This window comes from Leucoraja erinacea, chromosome 11 (assembly GCF_028641065.1).
Source record: "Leucoraja erinacea ecotype New England chromosome 11, Leri_hhj_1, whole genome shotgun sequence".
In the NCBI taxonomy this organism is placed as follows: domain Eukaryota; kingdom Metazoa; phylum Chordata; class Chondrichthyes; order Rajiformes; family Rajidae; genus Leucoraja; species Leucoraja erinaceus.
In genome coordinates, this window is record NC_073387.1 from 30,928,403 (window position 1) to 30,940,512 (window position 12,110).

The 12,110-nt window shown below is 48.6% G+C and overlaps 1 protein-coding gene across 1 annotated transcript; it reads left to right on the forward strand.

The window, feature by feature from the left end:
- The first annotated feature begins 547 nt into the window (after positions 1–547).
- Positions 548–1,816, forward strand: LOC129701354 (uncharacterized). The gene is given in 2 exon segments (XM_055642489.1): positions 548–1,335; positions 1,338–1,816. Coding segments are annotated over 2 exon segments (1,092 nt in total). The 5' UTR covers positions 548–641; the 3' UTR covers positions 1,736–1,816.
- Positions 1,817–12,110: the final 10,294 nt, after the last annotated feature.

The following is a 12,110-nucleotide window of genomic DNA, read 5'->3' on the forward strand; positions in this document are numbered from 1 at the left end:
AGACCTTTGAGGTCATTGAGCCAGATGTAGATAGTGAGATCCGTGCTCTTACAACTAACACCACCACAGGTCTTTACTGTGCTGAATCTCTCAAGAATTGAGCATTTCTCCAAGTGGAGCACCCTGGTCCGAACAGTGGCACACTTAATCCACATTGCTCAAACCTTCTCTAAGCCTAACCAAGGTGACAGCTGCCATGGTTGGCACATTTGTCGTCCAGGCTCTACTTTAGAAGAGTTGCAGAAGGCAGAGATGCTCATCATAAAGGGTGTCCAACAACAATGTTATTCGCAAGAGTTGTAGTGCACCACTGCAGCACGCGATCTCCCCTCACACAGCCCTTTGTGCAAGCTGTGTCCAATATTGTGTGGCAGTGGATTGTTACATGTGGGGGGCCGCATCACTCGGGCAAAGCTGGGATCAGAGGAAACCAACCCAGTAATCATCCCAGGACGACATAATCTGGCTATCCTACTTGTGGGTCATTATCATAAAGTTGTGAAACATCAAGGTGGCACTTTACCGAGGGTGCTGTGAGACAGGCTGGTTACTGGTTGGTTGGAGCAAAGAGGTGCATCAGTGGTTTCCTCTTCAGGTGCGTCATCTGCAGGAAACTCCGTGGTAAGAATGAGCACCAGCAGATGGCCGACCTTCCAGCGGAACGACTACAAGTGGCACCACCCTTCACTTATGTGGGTGTCGACGTGTATGGCCTTTGGGAGGTGGCATCACGCCATACAAGAGGAGGGCACAGCAACAACAAGAGATGGGCTGTGTTGTTCTCCTGCATGTGTACCAGAGCTGTGCACATTTATATGTTAGAGAACATGAGTGCTAGCAGGTTTATCAATGCCCTGAGGAGGTTTTTTGCCATCAGCGGGCCAGCAAAGCAGATACGATCAGACTGCGGCACTAACTTTGTTGGTGCCAGTCATGAGCTGAAGATGGGTGATTCAAGCACCAGCTCCGACAGCGTCGAGAAATACCTCCAGGATCAGAAGTGTACAATGGTATTCAATCCACCCCATTCCTCCCACATGGGTGGTGCTTGGGAGCGGATGATCGGTGTCACCCGTCGTATTGTCGACTACATGCTCCTCCACAATGGAGCAGCCCACCTCACACATGAGGTCTTAACAACATTTATGGCAGAGGTCACAGCCGTGATTAATGCAAGACCCCTCATCCCTATGTCTTCGGACCCAGAGTCACCTTTCATCCTGACTCCAGCTACACTCTTGACTCAGAAGACAGACATTCCCCTTTCTCCTCCTGGTGACTTTATGAAAGGAGTTCTTCTCAAACAAGAATGGAAACTTGTTCAGAGCCCAGCGGAAACTTTTGGAGCAGGTGGGATCAGGAGTATCTTGTTACTCTGCAAAGCCGAAGCAAGTGGTTGGACACAAGGCAAAATCTTAAAGAAGGAGACATCGTCCTCCTGAAGGACAAACAGGCCAGAAAAAATGAAAGGGCCATGGCCAAAGACCTTTCCAAGTCAGGATGGGAAGGTTCGGACAGTGGAAGTCAGAATCTTCAAGGATGGAGGCTAGAAGCTCTAATCCTTGTGATTGAGGCAGTGCAGCATAGGTTCACGAGATTGATACCTGGGATGGCGGGACTGTCATATGAGGAAAGATTGAAAAAAACTAGGCTTGTCTATATTACTAAAACTCTTGACCGGTTTTGGCGATCTGTGCTGCGATTTCCGAGAGAACACCGCCACCTACGGCCGTAATTTTTGGCCACCTCGCTCAGAGCCCCCCTCCACCGTATGTGTGCCGAGGGTTTTTCCCGTCGATGAAATATGACAGAGATATTAATGATTTTACAAAATTCTCCATTCTCTCTGCTGCCCCCGCTGGCAGCAGGGGGGAATGACTATAATACCAGGAAGTGGTGTGCCTCAATCAGTCTCTGCAAGTGGTGTGCCTCAATCAGAGCCTCAATCAGAGCTCTGATGACACTGACAAATGTCTACAGCACTGTGAGTACCCTTAAACATAAAAAACATAGACATAGAAATAAGGTGCAGGAGTAGGTCATTCGGCCCTTCGAGCCTGCACCGCCATTCAATATGATCATGGCTAATCATCCAACTCAGTATCCCGTACCTGCCTTCTCTTTGGTTTGGTTTGAAAATGAAAATATGGTTAGAGGTAAAAAAGCACTGCCTGCAAATGGTTATTTGGGTTTAGGTTGAAGTAAAAAGGCACTCTCTCTCCCCCCTCCCTCTCCTGTCCTCCTCCCCCCCCCCCCCCCACCTCTCCTGTCCCCCCCCCCCTCTCCTCTTCCCCCCCCCTCCTCTCCCCCCCTCCTCTCCCCTCCCTCCTCCTCTCCCCCCTCTCCTCCTCCTCCTCCCTCCCCCTCCTCCTCCTCTCCCCCCCCCCCCCTCTCCTCCTCTCCCCCCCTCTCTCATTCCTCCTCCCCCCTCCTCCACCTCTCTCCTCTCCCCCCTCTTCTTCCTCTCCCCCCACCTCTCCCCCTCTCCTCCTCTCCCCCCCCCCCTCCCCCTCTCCCCTCTCCCCCCCCCTCTCCCCTCTCTCCCCACGCCCTCCCCCCCTCCCCCCCCCCCCTCTCCCCCCCCCCTCCTCCTCTCCCCTCTCTCTTCCTCTCCCCCCTTCTCCCCCCTCTTCACGTCTCCCCCTCTCTCCTCCTCTTCCCCCTCTCCTCGTTTCCCCGTCTCCTCCTCCTCCCCCCCCTCTATCCTCCTCTCCCCCCCTCTCCTCCTCCCTCCCCCCTCTCCTCTCCCTCTCCCACCCTCTCCTCTCCCTCTCCTCCCCTCCTCCCATCCATCCCCTCCCCTAAACCCCCCTTCCCCTCCACACACCCCTACCCCCTTCCCTCCACCCTCCCTCCCCCTCTCTCCTCCCCCTCCTCCTTTCCCCCTCCCTCCTCCCTCCCCCCCCTCTCCCCTCTCTCTCTCCTCCTCCCTCCTCCTCTCCCCTCTCCCATTCCTCCTCCCCCCCCCCCCCTCTCTCCTCTCCCTCTCCCACCCTCTCTCTCCCCCCCTCTCCTCTCCCCTCCTCTCCTCTCCTCTCATCCCCTCTCTTCTCCTCTCTCCCCCCCCCTCCTCCCCCCCCCTCCACCCCCCTCTCCTCTCCCCCCTCTCTCTCCCCTCTTTTTCTCCCCCTCCTCCCATCCATCCAGGGGCCACAGTCTTAGGTTAAAGGGGAGGTCATTTAAGACTGAGGTGAGAAAAAAAATGTTTCACCCAGAGAGTTTATGGAATTCCCTGCCACAGAGGGCAGTGGAGGCCAAATCGCTGGATGGATTTGAGAGAGAGTTAGATAGGGGCTAGTGAAGTCAAGGGATATATGGGGAGAAGGCAGGCACGGGTTATTGATAGGGGATGATCAGCCATGATCATAATGAATGGCGGTGCTGACTCGAAGGGCTGAATGGCCTCCTCCTGCACCTATTTTCTATGTTTCTATGTTTCTATCCGCCCAATCACTGAAATGGTCCTCCTGCTGTCTCCTGAGGACTCTGGGGGTTAAATGTGAGATTTGCGTGGGGTCTGGGAGTGTACTGGACTGTATTTTGTTTAGATGTATTAGAGCTGCCTCCTGGAAGTTCTGGTATAGCAGCCTTAAGTTTCATTTCCTATTAGACAGGAAGTTGTCATAAACAAAGAAGTGCAGCTCGGAAAGGGATAACCACATGATGTGCAGACATTGACTCACCTGTGTTTAATCCGCTGTCATCCTTACTCATAGAGTTTGTTAGACGCAATGCCTTTTCACTATACTGGACTCGCTGAATGTCCCTTTCCAGCTATCCAGCAAGCTAAATATTTGAAAACAGTAAAGCATGAAATGACAGCTGATCTCTACTGGTCTTTATTGGATCAATTGTTAAGCTTGCTGGATTGCTGTATAGGGACATTCAGCGAGTCTAGTATAATTAATATTTACTGAGTGTAAAATGGGTACTCATGGGAGAACTGGTTGGAGACCAGTACGCCAGTCCACTGTTCATTTTTATCCACTGCTATTCTCATTTTTAAGTGGAAAAGAAACATGACACATATCTTCATAAAATTCACTGATTGTGTTGCATAATCTTCTCTCTGTTCTACTCATTTCCACCTGTACCCTTTCCCCACTCAAATAAATAATATGCAGAGATATTAAATGCTGTGCCCCTTGTGTATATCAGAGTAAAGAGACCAGGACCAAAATTGCAACATTGCAGGCTGTTTGCTTGTTGATGCAGATCTGTTTGATGAGCTCTTGGGATCACTGATTAAAATGCTGCTCTAATTTCTGCTCCACAGCTACAGTTCCACACTGTTTACACGTTGAGAATTTCCCTAATTCACGTCTCGGAGAAACAGGGGCAGAAACAAATAAGATTATGTAGAGCCAGGATGTTTAGGCACTAAAAAACACCGAAATAGGCAGACAAAAAGGCATAATAAAATGTCAAAAAAGGCATGTAAAAGGCATTTATTGATTAAAAAAAAAGGCATAACAAGGTATTTATTTCTACCACCAAAATATGGTTGAAAATGATAATATAAAGGCATACAACATTAAATTACCAAAGTTGCCTGGTTGCACATAATTACAAGCTTCCCCCCCCAAATTATCTGGTGTTAAACTATGCCGTCTGACAGACAGAAAAGTTGTGAGAAACTTCTGTTGTGGAAAACTTCTGTCTACCTCAGCTGAGGTCACTGGTTCATACCCGAAACAAGCTACAGACTCTATATTCATGTCGATATCTTGTGCATTACAACTACCTTTGAGAACTTTAGTTATGTTTTGTATTTCTTCAAGATCTTTGTTAGCTAAAATCATTCTCTCACATTTTCTTTGTATGTCTTTACCTACATCTCCAGGAACTTTACGAATATCGTAAGTTACTTTGTAGAAAACCTGCAAGTTATTCATAAATGTTTCGCCACTTTCCTCAAGGGAAGTGATAGCTAGTGGAAAGTTTGCAAAATTGGAAGCAATAAACACAAGATCGCGGTGGAGGGACTTCTTCTGCATGATTTCACTGATGATCCTGATTGCAGCAGATTCTTCTTCAAAACTGTTGACAATTTATTTTATTTTTTCAAAATTTGCAGCATAGTAGAGTACAGCAGAGATTCATGTACCCCACCTAGTCAAAACATTCTGAGGAGGTAGCGGATTCTCGGGTGCCATTTTCTTGAACAACTGTACACGCGATGATGCTTTGAGGAACATTTTCTTGATTGGAAATTAAGTGATCGACATTTGGAAACAAGCCACGTTTGTGCTTGGCAATTCTATAAAGTCCCTGAGCTAAGCATGTCAAATACAACATATTGGGGAATAAAACTTTGTCACTAACAGAAGAACATTCTCATGTTTTATACCTTCTGGCCAAAGTATAGCAAGTGAAGATGTAAACAACTGAGCAATAGTTGAGCTGTTTGACTTCTCCAATACTTCTGATGTCAACAAACACTCCTTTGAAGGTTGGCCTGCCTCCAGTTTACCGATGACAACATTGGCAACATATTTCCCCACAGGTTGTCTCGCCTATTGAGATCCATATTTTGTTGCATGCAACTTCATCTCTAATTTTCTGCACAACATTGTTGAAGTTGCTGTCAACATTATTTTTCGTAATGATGACTTGCTTGGTATATGTTCTTCGGTGTATTTCTCTAAAAAAACCTCTGTTTTCCAATTTCCACAGTGGAATTCCAGCATCAATGAATGCCATACACAGATTACTCAAAGCCTCAGATGTGTGACTGGAGCCAGCAGTAAATGTAGAGAGGAGACAAGCTTGGGTATTTTGCTTGGGTAGTCTACACCCCAGCGGTATCAACATTGACTTCTTTAATTTTAGATAGCCCTTGTCTTCTCTCTCCTCCCCCTCCCTCTTCCCAGCTCTCCTTCTAGTTCTACTGTCTCCGCCTCTTCCTTTCTTTTTCCCGCCCTATTCCTTCTCTCCATAGATGCTGCCTCACCTGCTGAGTTTCTCCAGCATTTTTTATCTACCTTCGATTTTTCCACCATCTGCAGTTCTTTCTTAAATAGATCCTGGAGAAGACTGAACCAGCAGGTAGCGGCATGAATGAATGAATGGCTGGCGGAGGGGGCACCGGTTTCGCCCCAGTGCTGGATGTTTTCTTTTAAGTTTTACTATGGTAACACGTTAATATTAACGTAGTAACATAGAAAATGTCATTGTAATCATGGTTAGAGAAAATAGCACGACCTTTTAGCAAAACGGCAAAAAAAGGCGGTTTTAGGTACTCGATCGTGGAAAAAGGCGTTATCATGGTGAAATCATCAAAAGAGGCATGAAAAGGCACATGACATCCATGGCAATATCCTGGCTCTCATTATAAGGTTGAATTTGAAGAAATGTACTCCTACCTGCCAAGATCCTCAGTTCATAATATAGAGGTTAAGATGATCATATCGATAAACTCTTCTGGTCATTATGGAAAAGAGATGCCTGGTCGTTAAGGTTTTGACAACCAAAGTCCACCACTGACAGTAATGGGCCTGCCCACTTAGGCGACTTTTTAGGCGAGTGCAGGAGACTCTGTGCTCGTCACATGATCGGCACATGTTTGCTGGTGGTCTCTGGTGAGTCTCCTTCATGGTCGGGAGGATTTCCTGCATTCTATGAACTAGCCGCAGCCTCAGTATGGTTGCCGCAAATTTTTCAACATGTTGAAAATTTTTCTGCGACCAAAAATTGGTTGCCATGGAGATAATCGATAATCCTGTGGTCGTAGGTGCAGTTGCAGTGGGGTCGCCATGTAGTTGTAGGCAGTCGAGGTAGTCGTAGGTAGTTTTAGTTAATCGCATTTACTGACCGGTCATTTTCATTGGCTCAATGGGGAAAAAAAACGTAACCAGGAGTTTCAGAACCAAGGGTAACCGACCGGTAATCTTAAATGACTGCCAAATTTCACAGCTGTGTATCTCTGGCTTCTTAAAAGTTGTCTGGCTTCTTAAACGTTCTTCTCTCCCCCTTCTTCCCCCCCCTTCTTCCCCCCCCTTCTTCTTCCCCCCCTCTCTTCTCCCCCCCTCCCCCCCCTTCTCCCCCCCCTCCTTCTGCCCCCCTTCTCCCCCCCCCTCCCCCCCCTGCCCCCTTTCTCCCCCCTCCCCCCCCTTTTTTTAAAGACTCACTGTGCTAGCCATCTTAATTACAGCGCCAACCTTTCCTGTTCATCGCAGTGTGTGTCTGTATCACCTTGGCTTTGCACCGTGTGAATTTCAGACAGTGCTCCCCCCGCTTACATTGCCCCCCCCCCCCCCCCCCCCCCGCCTTTGCAATGTGTTTGTGTGTGTGTGTGTGTGTGTGTGTGTGTGTGTTCCACTCTGACAGTCGTCGTTCCAGTTCCCGTTTTTTTTTGTGGCGACTGCTGGCAACATGATAGTCACTGGCAGACCGCTGAAAAATTGCCTAAGTGGGATAGGCCCATGACTCTTAAGTTGCAACTATCGCCAACTTTAGGGAATTTAAGCCTCCATAGGGAGCGTGGTGAATATCATTAAATCTGTTTAATCAGAAAATCCAGTCTAATAAATAAACATATTGCTATTTAGTCTGTTCTGAAGTCAGCACTTGAGATTACATGCAGGCGAAGCAATTTCACCGCTCTATTGTGAAAACCAACATTATAAATTTGCGTTTTTCACAATAAAGTGTCTATCTAACCATTTGATGCTTTGAATTTAAATAAATTGAATACAACCAAAGCAGTCTCTAACAACCACTAAGATGTAAGTCAATAATTTGCTGTTGATTTCCTGGACATGCACTGTCTGTGCATTCTCAATTATTGGCATTCTGAATGTGATATCCCCAAATAACCTGACAGATTGTGATGGCTTAAATGGTTAGAGTAAATTGAACAGTGCATTCAAATGTGTTTAAAACAAAAATCATCTTTTCTGATGTTAAACAAACATGTCAATGATGAGTTATGAAAAAATAATGGGGAGAAAACAAATAAGGAAATTGTGTTCTAGAAAGGCCCAGGTCTCTTATCTGCTGGAAAATGACATATGAAAATGTTGAATAACTTCCAATTCCTACAGAGACGGATAATGTGAGGGCAAGCTAGAAACTGATTATAGGAACAAAGAAACATAGAAAATAGTTGCAGGAGTAGGCCATTCGGCCCTTCGAGCCAGCACCGCCATTTAATATGATCATGGCTGATCATCCACAACCATTACCCCATTCCTGCTTTTCCCCATATCCCTTGAATCCTTTAGCCCTAAGAGCTGAATCTAACTCTCGCTTGAAAACATCCAATAAATTGGTCTCCACTGCCTTCTGTGGCAGAGAATTCCACAGATTCACTAATCTGTGTGAAAAAGTTTTTCCTCATCTCAGTCCTAAATGGCCTACCCTTTATTCTTAATCTGTGACCCCTGGTTCTGGACTCCCCCAAAATTGGGAGCATTTTTCCTGCATCTAGCCTGTCCAATCCTTTAAGAATGTTATATGCTTCTATAAGATCCCCTCCCTTCCTTCAAAATTCCAGTGAATACAGACCCAGTCGACCCATTCTTTCATCATATGTCAGTCCCGCCATCCTGGGCATTAACCTGGTGAACCTACGCTGCACTCCCTCAATAGCACGAATGTTCTTCCTCAAATTAGGAGACCAATACTGCACACAATACTCCAGGTGCGGTCTCACCAGGGCCCTGTACAACTGCAGCAGGACCTCCCTGCTTCTAAGCTCAAATCCTCTCGCAATGAAGGCCAACATGCCATAAGTTTCTTCACTGCCTGCTGTACCTGCATGCTTATTTTCAGTGACTGATGTACAAGGATACACAAGTCTTGTTGCATCTCCCCTTTTCCTAATGTGTAACTAATACAGTCTGGAAATTAAAAAGGAAATGAAACCAGATAGTTGCAAAACAATGTGAATAGTTTGCTAAGGAAAAAACTGCTGACAAGTAGAGATGGCATATGCCACTAGAGACAAAACCATCATCTCATGAGAAGCTATCGGCTGTCACTGAGGATGAAGGGTCTTTGATGGACTCTGGTATAATGAATATTAAAGGTTGGTTGGTTTGGTTTGCTGTTCTTCAGTGCTAATTTAATAGATCTCTGCATTATCTCACTCCATATTGACCCGAAAATCACCTCCAAGACTGCAACCCTCAGATGTTGTGCTCCTTTAATCTTGGAGTTTAATTACTCCAACTATTAGCCAGAGATGCCACCGCTGTTTTAGTTATTAGTTTTAGTATTTAGTTTTAGAGCCACAGTGGAAACAGGCCCTTCATCCCACAGAGTCCGCGCCAACCAACAATCACCCGTACACTACTTGTATCCTAAACACTAGGGATAATCTCACAGAAGACAATTAACCTATAAAGCTGCACAACTGTGGAATGGGGGAGGAAACCAGAGCACCCTAAGAAAACCCATGCGGTCACAGGGAGAATGTACAAACTCCATGCAGACAGTACCTGCAGTCAGGATTGAACCTGGGTCTGTGGCGCTGTGAGACAGCAACTCCATCACTGTGCCATCGTGCTGCCTGTTGGGTCCAGAGCTCTGCAATTTATGAAATTCTTTACCTCCTTTTCTCTCTCTTTATGCTGCTTGATCAAATGTTGTCAGTGCTATTACATTTTTAGTGTTAACGTCATTGAGAAAATCAGTAACAGGCCTTTAACCTATTGAGTCCATGCCATCCCATTTACCTTAATCCTAATCCATTTTGATGAATATTCCTTCCCCATATTGTATGCATAAGATGCAGTGCATAGCAACCTATTAACCTACCATCCAACACAATTATTGTGATGCGGGAGGAACCCAGAGCACCTGCAGAAAGTCCACACAATCCCAGGGAGAACATATGAATTCCATATAGGGAATACCAGAGTCAGGATTGAACTCAATCTGCTGGAATCATGAGGCATCATCTCTGTTAGTTGCACTGCCCTCTCATGTCAGGCCCATGACAAAATTCATCATTAACCATTAGAAGCCGCATAGCAACTGATAAACATAGCTCTAAGGGGACCAAGGAAACTATTATGTGGTGCATTGTTTCTTTCCTTATAAAAAGGCACGAAATTTCGTTCAGACTTCGGTCTGAATGACAATAAAGGAAACCCTGAAACCCCTGAAATGTCACATTCACTACTGCAGGTTATGCACAATGTATACGATTTGATAATAAATATCTATGTATAGCTAACTGCTGACTAAGACCAGCTTGACAATCTATATTACTAAAAGTCAAATCTTGACCACTTCCTGTTTTTCTGTTTCATGATTTTAGATAAAACGCTGCCACTTACGGCTGTGATTTTTGGCCATCTTACTCAGAATCCCAAGAGGGGACAAGAGGATTTTTCCCATCGATGAAAAATAAAAGTTATTAATGTTTAAAAAATGTTGTTATTCTCTCTGCTGCCCCTGCTGGTGGGAGGTGGGAGGGACTATAAAACCTGGAGGCGTTTTGCCTCACTCAGTCTCTGCAAGATGGAGGAAGCGAGAGGGTCATTGAACACATGTCTACTCAACTGTGAGTGCCCTTAATGTGGTTTGAAAATGAAAATGTGGTTGCTTTGAAATGCTGCACTGCAAATGGTTGCTGGTGGTGGTTGCTTTGAAATGCTGCATTGCAAATGGTTGTTGGTGGTGGTTGCTTTGAAATGCTGCACTGAAAATGGTTGTTGGTGGTGGTTGCTTTCAAATGCTGCACTGCAAATGGTTGGTGGTGGTTGCTTTGAAATGCTGCACTGCAAATGGTTGTTGGTGGTGCTTGCTTTGAAATGCTGCAGTGAGGGCAGAGAGAGAAGGGGCAGAGACAGAGAGAGAGACAGAAACACAGAGAGAGGGGCAAGAGGGAGAGGAGGGTGGGGTGGAGAAGAAGAGGAAGAGTGTGTGGGTGAGGGGGGAGGAGAGAGAGAGGGTGAGAGTGATGGGGAGAGAGAGGGGGTGCTGAGAGGGGGGGTGAGGGGGATAGGTGGGGAGGGGGCAGGGAGGGGGAGGGAGGGGGAGGGAGGGTGGAGGGAAGAGGGTTTAGGGGAGGGAGGGTGGGGGAGGGGATGGAGGGGGGGAGGAGGGGGAGGGGGGGGGAGAGGGGGGGGGGGAGGGAGGGGTGGGGGGGGGGGGGGGGGGGGTAGGAAGGGCGGGGGGAGGGGGGGAAGGAAGAGGGAAAGGGAGGGGGGGGGAAGGGAGGGGGGGAAAGGGGGAGAGGGGAGGAGAGGGGGGGGGGAGGAGAGGAAAGGGGGAGGAGGAGAGGGAATGGGGAGGGGTGGTGGAGAGGGGGGTTTAGGAGAGAGGAGAGGGGGAGAGAGGAGTGGAGAGGGAGAAGAGAGAGGGGGGGAGAGAGAGAGGAGAGAGAGAGAGAGAGGAGAGGGAGGGGGGGGAGGAGAGGGAGGGGAGGGGAGGGAGGAGAGAGGGGGGGAGGGAGAGGGGGGAGAGAGGGGGGGAGAGAGAGGGGGGGAGAGAGAGAGAGAGAGGGGGAGGGGGAGGGGGAGGGGGAGGGGAGGGGGGGGGAGGGAGAGGGGGGGGGGGGGAGGGGGAGGGGGGGGGGGGGAGGGGGAGAGGGGGATGGCAGAGGGGGAGGAGAGGAGGGGGAGGAAAGGGGGAACGAGAGAGGGGGGGGAGAGGGAGAGAGAGCGGGAGGAGAGATGGGGGAGAGGAGGGTGGGGGGACAGGAGGGAGAGAGGGGGGGAGGGGGAGGGAGAGAGAGGGGAGAGAGAGGGGGGGAGAGGGGAGAGAGGAGGGGAGAGGGGAGAGAGAGGAGAGGGGGAGAGGGGGAGAGAGAGGGGGTGTGAGGAGAGGAGAGGGGAGGGAGGGAGGGTGGAGGGGAAGGGGGTATGGGGTATGTGGAGGGAAGGGGGTTTAGGGGTGTTAGGAGGGGAGGAGGGGGGGGGAGGGGATAGGAGGGAGGGGGGGGAGGAAAAAAGAGGAGGGGGAGAGGGGGGGGGGGGGGAGAGGGAGAGAGAGGGAGAGGGGGGAGAGGGGGGGAGAGGAGAGGGGGGAGAGGAGAGGGAGAGAGGAGAGGGGAGAGAGGGAGAGGGGGGGAGAGAAGAGAGGGGGGGAGAGAGGAGAGGGGGGGGAGGAGGAGAGGGTAAGAGGAGGGGGGAGAGAGGGTAAGAGGAGGGGGGAGA